At 57.1% G+C, this 17,748-nt stretch overlaps 4 protein-coding genes across 4 annotated transcripts; all 4 read left to right on the forward strand.

Annotated features, from left to right (window-relative positions):
* Positions 1–1,387: 1,387 nt before the first annotated feature.
* Positions 1,388–3,328, forward strand: B0H18DRAFT_957911 (uncharacterized protein; the record flags this gene model as incomplete). The annotated part of the gene is made up of 2 exons (XM_048042637.1): positions 1,388–2,134; positions 2,192–3,328. 2 exons carry the CDS (start codon positions 1,388–1,390, stop codon positions 3,326–3,328), a joined length of 1,884 nt encoding a protein of 627 aa, XP_047888908.1.
* Positions 3,329–6,459: 3,131 nt separating this feature from the next.
* On the forward strand, positions 6,460–7,050 carry B0H18DRAFT_1123025 (uncharacterized protein; the record flags this gene model as incomplete). Its single annotated transcript, XM_048034624.1, has 1 exon — positions 6,460–7,050. The coding sequence occupies one exon, from the start codon at positions 6,460–6,462 to the stop codon at positions 7,048–7,050; it is 591 nt and encodes a 196-aa protein (XP_047888909.1).
* Positions 7,051–13,620: 6,570 nt separating this feature from the next.
* Positions 13,621–14,435, forward strand: B0H18DRAFT_882807 (uncharacterized protein; the record flags this gene model as incomplete). The annotated part of the gene is made up of 2 exons (XM_048040931.1): positions 13,621–13,965; positions 14,016–14,435. 2 exons carry the CDS (start codon positions 13,621–13,623, stop codon positions 14,433–14,435), a joined length of 765 nt encoding a protein of 254 aa, XP_047888910.1.
* A 766-nt stretch (positions 14,436–15,201) lies between these two features.
* Positions 15,202–15,754, forward strand: B0H18DRAFT_957914 (uncharacterized protein; the record flags this gene model as incomplete). Its single annotated transcript, XM_048042638.1, has 3 exons — positions 15,202–15,287; positions 15,349–15,520; positions 15,542–15,754. The coding sequence occupies 3 exons, from the start codon at positions 15,202–15,204 to the stop codon at positions 15,752–15,754; spliced, it is 471 nt and encodes a 156-aa protein (XP_047888911.1).
* Between the last annotated feature and the right edge of the window lie 1,994 nt (positions 15,755–17,748).

The following is a 17,748-nucleotide window of genomic DNA, read 5'->3' on the forward strand; positions in this document are numbered from 1 at the left end:
ACGACCAATCTCTGCGTCGGCCTGCTCGGCGGTGACCCGATTCGGGCCCAGGCAATCAAAGGGAAGGTTCGCCCACGTAGCTATGCTGCGACGGAAGAGTGAGGAAGACTTGGTCGAGGTACTCGATCAGCTCCTGCACGTCGGGATAGCGGCGGACGAGCGGAAGGGAAGCATCGCCGTGGGCCACTGCACGGGAACGAGAGTCGAAGAGCATTCGCTGCGGGGAGGACGGCTTAGAGGGGGATCAGGAATCAGGATGAAGGGGAAGACGCACGATTAACCACCGAGCTCCGTGGGCCCAGGCAAGCCACTCGTGGTCGCTATCGGGGTTCAGACGAGGCTCGACTACACGTTCGTCACGGAGAAGATCGATGAGGCGGTAGAACCGGGTGGTGAAGACGATGGTGGACGGGTTCGGGGGAGCATCGGCGGGCATTGCAGACGGTGGGAAACACTGAGAGCCAGGGGGAGGGAGCGGAAGGAGCTGGAGAAAGGTATGGCGAGGCGTCGGAAGGAGGCGGAGGGACCGGAAGGAGCTGGAGAAGGGCACGGCGAGGGGTCGGAAGGAGACGCGGCGGGTGCGGAAGGAACGGGAGAGGAGAGGAACGGGTGCCAGCGAGGGTAGGACGTGGGAAAACGGCGGCGGGAGGAGACTTAGGAGGGGAGAGGGAGGGAGGAGTTAGTTACCTACCACTACCTCTCAGGACTCCGTATCTAGGTTGCGACGGGCAATCTCAGGCTTCAGGTCTCGTATTAGGAGGAACTTCAGGCTAAGGAAGCTCGTCAAGGTTAGGCTCAGGCTTAGGAGGAAGGACGCGACAGGTTTAGGATCGTCGGAAGGAAAATCGTCGAGCGCAGCAGGCTTAGGAAGGCCGATATACGCCCACGGACAGGGCAGGGGAGGTGTTTATCGTATCATCTCGACCTCCCTCTCCTCCGCGAGGTACCAGAGACCTCGCTCCCTCCTTCCGCAGCCGTCAACTCGCACCAACGACCCCCGCCCATCGTTTTCACCGATACCTAGAATTCCCTTCCGCGTCGTCTACGCATCGGGGACTCGCAATCACCACACCGCGTGCGGGCTAGATCCCTCGAAGCATTGTTTCCAGGGATCTCGACGAAAGCAAGCTCGACCAATTCCTCGAATCTGTGCACGACAGACATGGGCCTTCCTCCGATGGGCCGAGTGCCTGAAACCCCTTCACGCACGCAGAGAGCTGCACGTTTCTTGAATCGTAGGCATACGACCTCCCCTGAGCACGGTCGACGCCACAGCAGTCGCTCCCCGTCCCCGAATGGGTCCCGAACTCGCTCAAGTCATCCTATATCAAGGCACCGCAGTCGCGGCCGTACAGAGAGGCCGGGCCTGTCGACTGTCATTGAAGATATGGCCGATGCATCAGCTGTCGAGTCAATGTCCTTACCAGTCCGAGTCGGCGAGATCGCCCCCCAGTCGTTTGATTCAAGCGAGTCTGCGTCGGCTAGCCATACGGCCTTATCGTCTTTTCAGGCGCCAGACACGCCCGTGCATTGTGTACTGGAGTCGGGAACGAGCAGCGAGGGTCGTGCCGAAGTGATCATCGAGCCGCGGGGACAGGGCACCGCGGTCAGCAATTCGATTCAAGGAAGCGTATCCGATGGACGTACCTTGCAACCACAGCCGCCTAACACCCCCACCACTTGTACTGGCCCCAGCACTGCACGCGAGGGGTACAATGCGCCACAGCTTCACCAGCGCGTGTCGATGAACGACGGGCTTCAACATGGTGGGCCAGTCCCCTTGCGAGCTGATGCTCGTCTGCTGCAGCCCTCACCCAGCGCTCCGCATGATAACGGAGCTGATAATCGAGCTACTGTGGGCGAAGGGCGAGCGGTTCGAGTCGCTCGGAGTGACCTCCCAGAACTTGTATCTGGTTCATCTGTTACGTGCCCTACCGGTCGTGTCAACACCGACGAAGAGATCGTATATCCCACCGGTGATCACCATATGTATGCCCAATCGACCAGCACCTCAACCATCGGAGATGTAAGCGCTGGAGTCAGTTGCGAAGGAAACGAGGAGAGCATCCCGGATGAGCCACTTGAAGCATCGAATCGTGACTCTAGTAATGCTCCTCCTGACGCTCGCAGCGAGGTACGTGTGACTTACCTTGACTTGAGAGGCATTCATATTGACTCGAAACTTCAGCAGCCTCGCGCCGATGATGACGTAATTCTGTTGGGAGAGCGGCACGAACCGCCCTTGTTGGATGCTCAAATCTTTACGGTGCAGGTCGCTCACGTCGATGAGACTATACTCGGTCCCAATGAGGAGGAGTGCGCTGCGGCCGACGGCCAGTCGCCAACTAGCTCATCCGTCCAGGAATCGAACTCGATGCCTAGCAGCTCTGTTCCCACCTCTCCCCGATTAGTTGCGCTCAGCGTGGGCGAAGGCACATTGTCATCATTGACCCAGCTACCGGCGCTGGCTGAAGCGGGCGCTGGTATGGACTCGCACGCCACACAGCGCATCCACCAGCCGGCGACACCTGAAGGTCCTTCCCTTAACACTCCGCTCGAATCCTCTCGGGAATCAGGCCACGTCCGCCACCAGATGTCCGCAGGAGGTCCTATCTCACCGGAGAGGCAGAGCCTCGATCGCCGGAACCGAGCTGTCTCGTTGTTGGATGAGATTACCTCGTCGATCAGCTGCGTATCGGAGTCGTCTCCTTCAGCCCCAGGCTCCGGGACAATACCCGGGACGACAAATTTCGGCTCGTCTTCCATGAATTCGGCTCGCCAGACACAGCACGCACCAGGGTCCGATGCCGATGTGTCTCTTTCCCTCCCCGCACAGGACGGCGATGCGCCGCTGCTCCCACCGAAGTCTGCATTCAGCAGCACACATTCTGACAGCTTCCTCGAACCGACCACCCCTAAACCGGATTACGCATTGATTGGGCCTCCAGGTCAAGCAGTAACCACGGGTGCTGGTGACCTGCTATCGGAACGGAACGCATCACGCGACAATGATCGAATCCTTGCGAGACAGCAGCACCCGGCTTTAGCCAGGGATCACTTGAAGCAGACGAAGGGGCTTGCCAGTGCGCCAGGCTCAACCACCACTGCGCGGATCAACTGGACCCAGGATTCCAGCATGCTGTCCTCAGGCTACGCGGCGCGGCGTGAACAGGGGGGAATACGCTACCCCAAAATGCACTCACTGGTTGGGCGCATACATCACCCGCCGGATACAATCCGTTGTCGCAATTTCCCGTGGCGGCGGCATCATCCAGAGGCGAGGACGTTTTACGAGCCACGATCCCACCTCGTGGCCAATTCATCTTAGATCGAGCCCCTCCGGTTCATCCGCGCCAAGGCAGGCTATACCGGCATATTCATGTATAGAATACCTGTAGTTAGCGCAAAAGGGTGTATACATGAAATGCCTGTACTTACCGAGGACTGCTCGCTCATGTATGAGCGAGGCGCCGTCATGTATGAACGAGGCGCCGTCGGTCGCTACCCGATATAGCAGCGGCGCCGGGGTAGCCCGGTCCCTTCGCCCGCGGCGGGGCAGCACCACTGGCGCGCGATGCGAGCTGCCCGATATGGATGAACATCAGGGTCAGTGGCATCTGAGATCAGGTACATACGATCCCGCCCTGCCTGCTACGTGGCGTCAGTTTCGGCCATGCCCGGGAGCCCGCAACGAGCCGAGCGAGCGGTGAGCGCTTCCGCTTGCCGTTTGCGACCTCCACCAGCCTCCACTACACCGTCCCGCGTCGGTCACCGACGTTGTTAGAGAACAGCGCGCATGGCAACAGCGAGCATGCAGAGATTGGCCCTGCATGCAGATATAGCCAGCGCTAGCAACGAGGTGAGTGCAGACACACAGGAGCGAGCGAGCTGACCTTGTTTACAGGGCGGCGACGTGGAGTACAACACACGTGTCGACCGCGAGGGCGTAGGGCTTATGCCTCGCATGCAAAAGCAGCCCACGGACGGATCACATGGACGCGAGGGCAGGCGAGCGAGCAGGCTGAGGGGCGGGTAGGCCGACTGGCGGGCAGGCCGACGGGCATGCAGGCCGACGGGCGGGCCGGCAGACGGACAAGCGAGCGGACGGGTGGGCAAGCGGATGGATAGGAGAGCGAGCAGACGGGAAAGTGAGTAGGCGACAGCACACGCCCACCGCGAGCGTGCTAGGCGAATGCCCAGCACGCAGACACGGCCGACGGATGCACACGCAGGCGGGAAAACGGGTTCATGGGCAGGCGAGCGGGCGGACGAGCGGGAGGGGCAGGCGGACGAGCGGGAGGGTGGACGGGCGGGAGAGCGAACGGGCGGGAGAGCGAACGGGCGGGAGAGCGAACGGGCGGACGGGCGGACAAGTGGGCGAGCTGCGAGCAGGCAAGGAGATGAGCAAACAAGGAGACGAGTGGGTGGGCGAGTAGAAGAGAAGGTGAGCGGGAAAGTGGGTGGGTGGGCGAGTGAGAGGGCAGGCGGGCCAGAGGGAAAGCGAGCGAGAGGGAAAGCGAGTGAGAGGGAAAGCGAGCGAGAGGGAAAGCAGCGGGCGGGCCGCGGGTACAGAGTGCGGATGAGCATTACACGCACGGCGACCGCGAGCGTGCAGGGCGAATGCCCAGCACGCAAGCACGGCCGACGAACAGAAGGCGGGCGCGTGAGTGAACAGCAAGTGAGCGCGACGGTGGGCAGGGCGCGCAACACACGCCAACCGTGAGTGCGCCAGGCGACTGCCCTACCGCCCCTGCACGTAGACACGGCCAAGATGTTAGTAAATAGAGACATTGTAATGGTAGTAATAACATGTTCTATGCATATACAGCAGCCATCGCGGCCAATCCACCCGAAGTAGACGATTCATGGCTCGCAACTCAGAGAACCACTACACTAGTGTAGATAGACATCCCTACCGAATACAAGAACAGCTTTTGTGTTGTACTGCACCTCCATATTTGTATTCCTCCGGTATATGTAACTAGGCATGTATCTAGTCCCTATTGTAGCATAAAAGACATGCATACATAGTGCAAAAACGACCCGAACACGAGTCGGCGATATGTTGCAGCTCTCAGTGGGACCTTTAAACGTGTTCTGATTGGCCAGGAACAGCCCGACGACATCGGGGTTGCCCAATCTGGTGAGGCAACAAATAGACGCAAACGTTGGTTTTACGGGGGCGCCCACGAAGCTCACTCACTTGCCTGCTGCGTCCACAGCTCTACCCCTACCCACTCCAGACCAGCCCTCGGACTAGCAAAAACAGCAGCACATTGACCAGCACGAAGGCGCGTCCGCAGGTACAAATGGGCCATGTCAGCAGGTATGAATAGGGCCGTGTCAGTGGGTACGCCAGTGGGTACGAATGGCGGCAGGTCAACAAACACGAATGGTGCGTCGGTGGGTACGAATGGCAGCACGTCGATCAGTAGAGTCGCCGCGGGCTACACGGGCGGTGCCATGCGTGCCGCGATCATCGACGGCGTCGACTGCAGCTCGTACGTCCTTTCCTCCTCTTCCCAAACATCGCCGCTAACATGTCAATTTGTCGCAAGGATGACCATCTCAACCTCCATGGGAGGCTGCGTGCGTATTGCAGCTGGTTCCTCCAGAGCCTGCAAGCCATTGTACATGTCCGTGAGTCCGAGGTCGGCGGGCGCAGCGCGGATTCTGTTGAACATGACCTGCGTCGGCGCGGGCTCGGTGGAGGTGAATGAGGCTTACCCGCCGCAGATTCTTGAGAGTGTCGTGGATGTCGTGGAGGAGCGCAAGCGCAGGACGGAGCATATGGAGGATGTCGAGCTTGCGGGGATGCTCGCGAGGGATTTTTTTGGTGCCCATCCTGGAGCACAGCACACTGTACATCATTGCTACTTATACTAATATATATTGTTTCTACCATTGCGCTGTTTGTTAGGGTGTGACGAATTGTCAGGGCCTGAAACATACCAAACTGTAATCGGGAGGGCTGCCGCTTTATGACTCGCCTTCGCACAACACTGGAATTAGTAAATAGCATTGCAAAGAACAAAAGTTAATTTAGTGTTTGTCACAGAGCGCAACATACAGCGTGTATGTCATGGAGCACGACATACACACTATATACGGCACCATGCCTAGCCCTAGAACATGTCAGATCTCACTGATCGTACATCACGATCATTTTCGCCCGATGGCGCGAAGAGCACGCGACAGCACCTATTTTGGGTAGGCGGCGGCGGCGCCGCGAGCTGTCCCCGGCACTGGGTGACCTAAGCTGTCCCCAAAGGGCAGCTGCCTCTTTGGGTAGTGAGCACGGCGCCTCGCTTATACATGAGCGAGTGGCGGCTCATGTATGAGGAGCAGCCCGCGGTAAGTACAGGCCTTTCATGTATACACCCTTTTGCGCTAACTACAGGTACTCTATACATAGGCCTGCCAGCACCTGGTGGCCAAGGGTCGGCATCCTCTACACGAATGAGGTTGAACGTTCAGTCGCCTTCCCCACAGGTCCGAGCAACGGACGTCACACCGACTGCACCGTCGGATGCTTCCAGCAGTCGCTATCCCGCCCAGGTTACTGCACGCCGTGTAGCTTTCCAGAGCCATGTACCTTTTGTTCCAGCTCTTGAATCATCTGGACCCTCGGCAGGTGGTGGTATAGAGCGGCCGATGGTCCCGCAGACCCAACGATTCGACTCCATCGCTCCCACTCCTGCCGTTGGGTTCAGGGCTTCTGGCCACTGGCATCCTTCAACTTCGGACGGCGCTCCCACTACTGGGCAAGCAGACATTGTCTCACCACGGGTAGAAGCGCCAACGAACAGTTCGACAATTGGTGGTCCTCCAGTGACTGTCGAAGATGTGGATATGGGATTGGATCGCCAGATGCCCATAAACCGCGACGTCACGGAAAACGAGATCATCCCCGACATTGCGGAAGACGTCCCAGACGGCCATGCCGCTGCATCCACGCAAGACGTTGACGCGACCGAAAAGAACACAAAAGCCACACAAAAACCCAACCGTGAGGTCGAGCAGTGGTATGCGAGGCCTCTGCGTCTATGAGATGTACGGGGGACTGTACAGTGGTCTAGGTAAGAAGGAGGAGGACGGACAAGACTCCGAACGACGTGGGAGAGCTTCGAAGATGTCGAAGACTGTTCGAAGGCGAGGGCTAAGCCTCGAAGGTAGGAGGGAGGGTTTCGACAGACGGGTCGAACGAACGGTGACAAGGAAGGCGAGCGACGGCAGGAGAAGAAGTGTAGAGCCTCTCGGGGCAACTACGAGCTGGCGAACGTACTGGCGAACTGACTGACTGGCTTCGAACGTACTGACTGACTGGCGAACTTGCTGACTTCGAACGTACTGGCTGACTGACGAACCTCGCCGGTGCGAGGTGAGATTGAGAGGGTAAGGGGGTCTCTGAGATTCGAAGGGAACCAGTCCCAGAGTATATACAGGGAAACACGGCTATTACCACTACGGAGCTCCGACGGCCCCAAACATCCGGCTATGGCTTCTAACACGTGACAACTGCTCTCGGGCTCGCTAACCAGTGGTCCGAAGGCCGACCGGCTATCACATGACGCCGGAAACCGAGACCACTCGTCAAGGATGTGAGACGACCTGCAAGGACTCACTGGACATCCTGTAGCATCCTATGGTCTCGCAGGAGATCTTCTAACACCGTAGCACGTCTTCTAACATGTTCGAGTGTCTTTTAACACATAGTGTATCTTCGAGTGACCTGCGTGTTCTGGGGTCATCTAGATAGGTGGGTAGGTGCTCCTATAGCGTCACTGAGGTGCCGGAAGGTCGCGGATAGTCTTCTAAGGTGAGCCAGGGTTGGCTACGAACTTCGAAATCTTCGAACAGTTGTAGTGGATCTTCTAAGAGCTTCGGAGCATCGTAGAGGCCTAGATTGCGTTTTCGGGGCTTAGATAGCCTAGAGGCGTATCATCTCCCCCTTACTGAAATCCTGACCGTCCTCGGTCAGCGGGTATAGCAGATGAAGGGTGCTTGTTTCGTAGAGGACCACCGGGGTCGGTAGAAGGTGAAGGATGGTTGAAATTGGAGGTAGGACGTGAACTAAGGATTGCTTGGGTGGTATCATTGCCCCCTACGGCGGGAACAGCTCGTCTAGCACCGTAGAAGACCCTAGCTGTCTTCGTACAAAACACTGTCTGCATCCAGCTTGTCGAATGCATCTTTGAAGCGTTCGGAGGCTCCTAGGGACATCGTAGACTCCTTCTCCTTCTCTCTAGCCAGCGGTACACTGTGACGGGCGTGGCTGCGTGATTGAACGACCAATGGGCCGTGATACCGAGGTCTCGTCTTTGCATTGGGTGACTGCCTGACTGACATGTTTGGAGCTTGCTCTAGGTCGTCTCGAAGGAAGTCAAGGTCCCTGACTGTCTCGTAACGCTCAGGCTCGACCCCGAGGTGCAGCGGGCATCTTTGCAAGGTATTCACTCTACGAACGATTAGGTTTGTTGGGTCTGGGGCCATGTCGGGTGGTAGGACTAGGTACGTGTCTTCGAACGTTCGGAGTTGTTGTTCATGCACTCCACGTCGATCCCATGGCCATAGATTGTCTCCAAAAGCGAAAAACAGTGCGGCAGTGACGAACAGCACCACACACATGTAGAAGACTCTCGACACGTGTTTGGGTGGACCTGCTGGTTGCGAGAGCAATAGGGTATGTTCAACGTCTTCGAGGTGTGGGTCTAGCTTTCGAGGCGTGTCTGGTGATGGTACTACCAAGTGGTCGTGGTGATCCTCCCCCTTACTGAAATTGTGACCGTCCTCGGTCAGCGCAGAGATAGATACAAGAGACGGGCGGGGCGGGGAGGGAAGCATGGGCTGCTCATCATGCTCGGGCAACATAGTAGCCAGTGGAGGTGACAGGCCATCCATCGTAGGAGTGTTCGAAGATTTTGGCGGTAGCACAGCGCACGGTAACTTCGAAGACGTAGGAGCAGAGTCTGGCAACATCGAAGGAGTGGGGGTAGACATCATAGGAGGATCCAAAGGCGTCGTAGTTGCAGAAAGATAGTCCGAACTTTTCGGAGCGTAAGCATAAGCATCCAATGATTTCGGAAGCATAGCAGGAAGGTCGGAAGGTTCCGGAGATGGGAGGGGACAGTTCGACGATTCTAGAAATGGCATAAGAGGCTTCGAAGATTTCGTAGACCTGGGATGGTGGTCTGACAATCTCAGAGATGTAGCTCGAAAGTTCGAAGATTCTTGAGACGTAGGAGCGTGGTGTTGCAATTCTGAAGGGATCGAAGGGGTGTCAAACGTCGTAGGAGTGTTCAAGGATTCCATCAGCATAGAGAGATTGTTCGAAGACATCTGTTGATAGTCCAAAAATCTCGGAGACATGGCTTGACCGTTCGAAGGTTTCGGAGACGTAGGGGCATGATCTGGCCATTTCGGAGAGATAGGAGGAGTGTCCAATGTCGTAGGAGCACTCAAAGATTCCGTTGACGTGGGGAGATCACCGTTCAAAGGCTTCAAAGACATAGGTCGATAGTCCGAACATTTCGGAGGTGCAGGTTGGTCATCTGACAATCTTGGAGACGTAGGTCGACTGTCCGAAGATTTCGAAGATGTAGGTCGTATGTCTGAAGACTTCGAAGACGTAGGAGTCTCTTCTAACGTAAGGCTGCCCTCCAGAAGGTCCCCTAACACGGTGACAGCTGGGGAAGTGTCTTCGATCATAAGGCTGTAGTTCGAAAGTGGTTCCATAGCTGCAGTGTTTGTAGACACCTGGTTTGTCTTGCGCTCCGCCGTCTGAGGCGTCAGTGCTGCCCAGTATCGGTCGCGAAGGTACGAAGGCAATTTTCGAAGCTCCTCAGATGTCAATGGTACACACGGAGTGTTCGATGAGGACTCGACAGCCAGTTCGGCAAGCTGGGGCGGGGGCTGTGCTATAAAGAAGCTGGCTCGGCTCTGTCGCTTCGTGGGAGATGCTTCGAAATTTCGAGGGCTCGCTTCGAACTTTGTAGGGGTCGCTTCGAAACGTTGGGTGGGAGGAGGTGCGTAGGTCATGTCTCGAACATTTGCAGATGGGAAAGCGGGACTCTCGGTGTCGATGGTAGGTCGGACGACTGGCGCAGGCGCTAGGGTACTTGGTCTTGTCTTCGAACATGGCAGGTGGTTTGGGGCTCGCTCCGAAAACTTCGAACACGTCATGGGTAGTAGTGGTTGATCAGCCAGGTGGGTGTTCGAGCGTAGGGGATGCTTCTCGATGACAACTCGGTCGACAACGGTCTGCTTACGCTGTTCCCGAGCATAGATCTCCGTCAACCGTGATAGCTGGGTGTCCATGCAGGCTAGCATCTCTCCAATGTCGAGGGCATGCGTAGGGATAGGCGGACTCTCGACTGCTTCATAGAGCAACTGCGTGGCTGTAGCGCCTTGCATAGCACTGCCTGAACCACTCGAAGATGACGAACTGAGTCCTAACTTGTTCGAACGACGTGCATGTTCGTAGATAGTGTCTCGGAGGGTCTCGCCGTCTTGGCGACTCATGAAGCGGTTGTTGAACGAGACGATCTTGCCATCGGGGTTCCGTCGACACAGGCCCTTCTTCCTGTCTTCTTTGAACATCTCGCAGTCACCGATCCAACATCCCGAACGTCCGCAATAGAAGCACCGAGGGCTGTCACGACTGTTCGAGAATTCGGGTGACCGGCTGTGAGACTGCTGGGCCTCGAGGGTCTTGATCAGCATCTGTAGCAATGGTAGGAGGTCTTCGGACTTCGTGGTCACAGGTGGGGATGGCAGGATAGACACAGCGGGTGTGGTCGTAGGCATAGGGGGACGAGCTTGCCGAAAGGTCGAAGCTGGTGTAGGACCATCTAACACCCACTGTGCTGACTTGTAGATCTCTGCGAACGTCCAGGGCTTCCTTCGAGAGCGGTCAGGGTTCCGCATGAACAGGCGCTGCTCGATGGGACCCCAGAGCGTATTCGGAAAGCCTTGCTGGAACTTCCGATCTTGTTCGAGTGTTGAAAGCGAACCTCGAGCGATCAGGTACTCCGAAATCATGTAGAAGTCGCGGTAGTAGGCAGCGAGGTGGAGGGCATTGGTCATCCCGAGTTCTATGCGATCATGGATGACCGTGTCCAGATCAGCGAGCGAGTACTTGTGCTCGTCATCAGCTCCAGGATAGAGTGCTCGTAGGGCGGTCACGAACTCCTCGTAGGGTTTCGTAGCATCCTTGAATGTTGGCTGCATCATCCATAGGTCGGAGACGCGGATAGGAGGGTAGCGAACTGCCCATGACTTCTTGTCGGAGTCGTCGGTAACTCGGCATCGTGCGAAGTGTGTTTCGAGGTCTTGGAAAAAGCGGTTGAATGAGAAAGGTTCTGACTCGTCGAAGACAGGTGCAGTGGAGTGTCCGCGTGCAGGCATTGAAGCCACCTTCGAGGCTGGTGCTCCTGTGTCGGCCATATTTGGACTCAGCTTCGAAGTGTTAGAAGGAGTTGGCGAAGCGATAGAAGGGATTGTTGAAATGTTCGAAGGTATTGTCGAAGTGTTTGAAGGGTTAGGGGTGTCGACGGTCGAAGTCCGTCGCGGCGCGGACTGCTCTGGTCCTGGAGGGACTGACGACACTCTACGACTGGTGGGTATGGGTAGACGTGAGGTGGAAGATCCTCTACGCGTGGTGACTGTGGCTGAGGTGGGTTCCTCTCCTTCGAGAGGTGGTGATGGTGTTAGAAGCGGTAGAGGGGATCCGAAGACTAGTGACTCTAAGTCGTCTGCAAGCAAGAGTCTTCGAGCACGTCTGGAATGGGATGGGGTAGTAGGCACTTGGTCTCGAACGGAGCGTTCCGGATCGTCGTGATCGGGGACAAGCTCGACGTTTTCGGACGAAGAGGGGATAGTCGAAGGTCCTGGGAGAGGGTTGCTATGCCTGCGAAAGGCGGCGGCTGATCCGGGACCTAGACGACTGTCGATAGCGAGTGCGAGAAGAGGACTTTCGTAGTCTCGGTAGTCTTCAGGGTTGACGTCGAAGTTCCGACGCGGCGGAATCTTGCTCTATATCCCCCTCGCGGTGGGCTCCAAGATGACGCGACCGAAAAGAACACAAAAGCCACACAAAAACCCAACCGTGAGGTCGAGCAGTGGTATGCGAGGCCTCTGCGTCTATGAGATGTACGGGGGACTGTACAGTGGTCTAGGTAAGAAGGAGGAGGACGGACAAGACTCCGAACGACGTGGGAGAGCTTCGAAGATGTCGAAGACTGTTCGAAGGCGAGGGCTAAGCCTCGAAGGTAGGAGGGAGGGTTTCGACAGACGGGTCGAACGAACGGTGACAAGGAAGGCGAGCGACGGCAGGAGAAGAAGTGTAGAGCCTCTCGGGGCAACTACGAGCTGGCGAACGTACTGGCGAACTGACTGACTGGCTTCGAACGTACTGACTGACTGGCGAACTTGCTGACTTCGAACGTACTGGCTGACTGACGAACCTCGCCGGTGCGAGGTGAGATTGAGAGGGTAAGGGGGTCTCTGAGATTCGAAGGGAACCAGTCCCAGAGTATATACAGGGAAACACGGCTATTACCACTACGGAGCTCCGACGGCCCCAAACATCCGGCTATGGCTTCTAACACGTGACAACTGCTCTCGGGCTCGCTAACCAGTGGTCCGAAGGCCGACCGGCTATCACATGACGCCGGAAACCGAGACCACTCGTCAAGGATGTGAGACGACCTGCAAGGACTCACTGGACATCCTGTAGCATCCTATGGTCTCGCAGGAGATCTTCTAACACCGTAGCACGTCTTCTAACATGTTCGAGTGTCTTTAACACATAGTGTATCTTCGAGTGACCTGCGTGTTCTGGGGTCATCTAGATAGGTGGGTAGGTGCTCCTATAGCGTCACTGAGGTGCCGGAAGGTCGCGGATAGTCTTCTAAGGTGAGCCAGGGTTGGCTACGAACTTCGAAATCTTCGAACAGTTGTAGTGGATCTTCTAAGAGCTTCGGAGCATCGTAGAGGCCTAGATTGCGTTTTCGGGGCTTAGATAGCCTAGAGGCGTATCAACGTCCAGATGGCCGACGAAGACCTCGGACGCAGCCGAGAAGAACCAGTCAGTGAATCGCCTGGCCCAGAGGCGAGGCGCACACAGAGTCCCTCAGTTGCTCAAGACGCGCCCAACCAACTCGACGCCCGTCCTGCACAGCAGAACGGTGTCGACCCAGATGCTGAAATCCATAGGCCCGAGCCTCCAGGAGGGCACAACTTGGGTGGTCGTACTGTGAGTGTGAACGCGAATCCCGAGCGTCGTTGATTAATGTCCGCGCGTAGGTCATACCTGCGTCTCGAGACGACGTCTACCGGATCGACAAGGAGATGGGCGCCATCCACGGGGAGGTCAAGGCGATAAGAGAAGTACTAACGAGCAAACTTGGAAAAGGAAAAGGAAGGGCGGAGAATGACTCGGATGCTGACGATGAAAGCGACGAATTGGGGCTGCCAGCCAAGCGTCCCAAGAAGTACGGATTTCCTAAGCGCCGTTCTGCGGATGCAACGGGACTCGCGGTGCGATGCTCTATATTTCAATTCCACAGAGTTAGCTTAACTCGTTGTCAGTCTAACGTTCGGAGCCACGCCCGTGTTCTCATGAAGCGCGACACGAGTGACTTCCGTATCCGGCGTCGATCAGTCGCGACACCAGAAGAGCTTGAAGGCTTCCAGGAAGGCCGCTGTTGTACAGCGAAGAAGTTCAAACTGGACTTGAACGGCACGGCGGCCAACAAATGGAACAAGTCCGCAACAGAGGTATTTACTGACAGTTTCCTGGAATGCAAGCAATACCAGTGGAAGCAGAGGTCAAAGATATCGGCGGCGTTTAGGTCCCACTTGCGGGGGCTAATCAAGAAGTACAGGGAGCAACTATCGAGACCGACCCCGGAAGCCATCCTTGCGACGAAACTGCAGCACAGTCGCCAGCAGCGGAAGCAGAACGTAAGTGACTGAGCATCATAGGTTGCATGATACCTAATTCATCAGCATAGAAATTCCAACGGCGACTCGCCTCTTGTCTGGATTACGATCAATTGCGCCCTCATCAACACCTCATCAGAATCCTTGGTCCCAATGGTATGAGCTCGGACGAGCCTGACAGCACTCCAGGACAGTTCCGCGTTCTGCGTAAGCCGTGGAGACAGTCACAACTCACTCGATTCTTGAGCGTCTTTGATGCTGCACACGAGAGGAGTAGGGCTCCGCCAGGCCAGCCGGTGACGCGCGGTGCCTTGCCCGGTCGTCGCGTAGCATCTGACTCAATCGACGGTCAACGACCGGCCGTCAAAAGGCTGCCGATCAATGCTTACGACCCTCATTGGTATGGCCAGCTCTCAAGCATTGAGAAAGAAGAGCTGCGTGTCGACTCTAGGCCGTACAACTTCAGCATCGAGTCCAACTTCTTGCGGTAAGGGTGTATCATCGTTCGCTTGACATACGTAACCACTGCTGACTACGACACGTTAGGGAGATGGGTCTGCAACCGATTTCGATATCAGACGGTACACAAGAGGAGCCTGGCAACGCGGAAGCGGGGCCGAGTAGCTTGCAGTGATGGTATAGGTGCCACTCACGACGATCGGACGATGGCGGGGGCAAGGATTGTAGTACACTGGCAGAGCATATATAGCATAGTATGCGAGGTAAAGACTACTGCATCGATCACGACTGTGTACGCTATGGAGAATCCAATGTCATGGTATGAACCTCGATCCTACTTCTCTAAGCATTCTTCTCCCGCCATCTCCCGTTTCAAATCGCCGCAGCTCACACGTTGGTCAGGGGAATATTAATACTGGTATCGGGTCGTCCGCTGGCAACCCGTAGGCCACTGTGCTTAACGTCAAGCACGCTAATGAGTGGCTCCACGAGTGGCTCAGTATGCAAATCAGGTGGAGTGTGATGCGGCTTTAGCACGCCTCGTGCACGGAACGCACTGGATACGGCAAAGCTGTGTTCAAAGGTCTGTTTTTGTCCTCACTGACAATGCTCGCTTTCCTTTAGTTCAGCGAACGCTAGTACACATGGAGTCCCCTCCTCCTCCTCAACACGAAGTCTCCCGTCGCGATGCATGTGCATAAGCCATGTGGCTAGTGCTTATCACAGGCCGTACTGTTCCCGACTCGTATTAAATAAAGTGTCATGTATCGCGCTCGCACCCTCTATCCCACACAACACATGCAACAGAGGCACTCGCCGGAACAGACTAGGACTGTGGTACCGAACACAATGTGGGCATTTGAACCTACGAGGACGCCACATTCGTCAGTGGAACGGTATTTCCGTTGAATGTCGTGGCTTTATTGACATTACCATATACTACAGGGATCATAATCAACTGAGCAGGAAACGTCACCGCGAGACGGATGATGCGTTTGTCGAAGAGGGCCAATCAGCTCTGCGCCCCGGCTTTCGATGCGGCTATACTCGTAGCCCAACTGGAACGCGCGATCAACCGAAGTCAAAGCGCAAATGCCTGTCTCCCTATTCTGTGCAGGTGAGCGACGACTGCATGTAGGTGTCTCGTCCTGTATCACAAACTTATAAGCTAACAACGGCATTTCTCAGCATGTCCGACCTGAATCAAGAGCCTGACATCGTCGCCACTGGCAGTGCAGACACTGCCAAATTTGCATGCGGAACCGTTGCGATCAGATCAGCGATTCCCGACGCAGCATCGTATGCATCAGGAAAAACCCACTTTCCTTATTTGGACTTCACGCATGTTTAAACTACTTCACGTAACGTCGTCTTACTTCGTAACATCATTAAGTCTTAAATGCATAAATACGTTCCCTGAAGACTGGTGAAGTGCACTTAAATCAAGTATGACATTAATACCTCTGTTTCAAGGCCACTGAAGTGCAAATGAAGACTCATGTTGAAAGCTACAGAGGTGCTTACGTACATGTAACTAGTACTCACACTCCATAGAACTACTCTACTCTGGTACTGCGATGACATGGTTGTTCACTTTTGCTGTGAATGTGAAGCCTTGAGCTTGCGGCGTGCTTCACTGCAGTACGTCGCAAACTCAAGGCTTCGCATTGCTTTGTGAGTTGCGCTTTCGACCGACTGGGAGTCTAATGGGCAAGTACTGGCATGCTGTGGCGACGGGCTGCATGTACCGTGCACGGTCACTGGCACCCGTGACCCGCGTACCCGTACCCATGTACGGTGCTAACCGCACCCGGGTTCACTGCCGGTGTTGGCGGTGGTCCGCGAGTTGACCACCCTCGGTGGTACCTCCGAGTCGGCGGGTGTGCGCTTGCTGCCTGCGCCCGCCGTCTTCGTCTTCCTCCCCGTCCTCCCCACTCGCTCGTGCTCGCGTGTCCCCACTCGTCACGCGCCATCCGTACGCCCTTCCGCGTACCAGCCGCTGTGCCCGTGCCCGCGGTGCGCTCGTCTGCTGCGTTTGCACGCGGGGCACTGGCCCTGGGTGCTCGCGGTTGGCGTGTTGTACACGCCCCAGCCCTGTCCACCGTCAGTTTCCGTCCTTTGCTCACGCCGGCGTGGTCCATTCGCCGGCCATGTTAGCACGCCCGCGGTCGGCGTAGTGCCCTGGCCGCCCGCCTGCCCGCTCGCCAACCGTATCTGTTCGCTGGGCATTCACAGAGCGCACTCGCGGTTGCTGTGCGTGTCGTCGCCCGCTTACCCCGCTTACCCGCCCACTCATCCGCTCGTCTGACCGCTTGCCTGCCCGTCTGTTCGCTCGTCTGCCCGTCCGTCCATCCGCCTGTCCGTCCATCCACCTCTCCGCCCGCCCAATCGGACGCGTGTCCGTCGACCGTGTCTGCGTGCTGGGCATTCGCCCAACACAATCGCGGTCGGTGTGTGTCACCCGCCCGCTGTGTCTGCTTACCCGCCCACTAGTCAACTTGCTCGCCCAGCTGCCCGGCCACTCACCGAGATGTCTGCCCACCGCCCACCCACCCACTGGCCCGCTCGGTTTCTCACCTGTTCGCCCTGCCGCCCGCCCACTTGTGCTTCCTCCTCGTAGTCCCTGGCCATGTCGCCCGTTCGTCGGCCGCGTCTGCGCGCAGGGCATTGGCCCTGCGCGCGCGTGGGTGACGTGCGCGCTGTGCAGCAGACGGACAACTCGCCGGCTTACTCACTCTTCCGCCCGCGTCTGTGTTCGTCAGCGGTGTCTGCCAGCCGCCCCTTGCCAGGTATCCACTCACCTTGCCGATCCTCGCCTGCCCGCCTGCCTACCATTCACCCGTCAACCGTTCATCGGCCATGCCTGCATGCAGGGCATTGGCCTTGCATGCTCGCGGTCGTCGTGCGCGTCGTGCTGCACGTCGCTGCCGCATTCTGTGTCGGCAATCAGTGAGCTCGCTGGCGCTAATAAGCACTCACTGGCCGTCGCCGTCGCCCTCGCCGTCGCCGTCGCCCTCGCCCTCGCCCTCGCCCTCGCCCTCGCCCGTCCCCGCCGCCTGCTCACCCATCCCCCCTGGTCCGCTCCTCGTCTGCGCCTACCGTCCGCTCGTCGCTGTGCCCGCGGCCGCGGTATGTTCGTCGACTGCGCCTCTATGCGGGGCCTTTGCCGTACTTGCTCGGTGTCCGCGTGTGCGCCGTATCCGTGTGTTGTGGCGCTGGATTAGTGGTCCTCACGCCGTGACCGGTGGGTGCTGATGCGCGGATGGAGTGGCAGCAAGGACCAACGGAGAGGGCGAAAGAGCGAGGTGGCAACCTTCAGGAATGTCGCGCACGCCACGTCTGGGC

The sequence above is a fragment of the Fomitopsis serialis genome, assembly GCF_022376445.1.
Source record: "Fomitopsis serialis strain Sig1Antser10 chromosome Unknown B0H18scaffold_89, whole genome shotgun sequence".
NCBI classification, from domain to species: Eukaryota; Fungi; Basidiomycota; class Agaricomycetes; order Polyporales; family Fomitopsidaceae; genus Fomitopsis; species Fomitopsis serialis.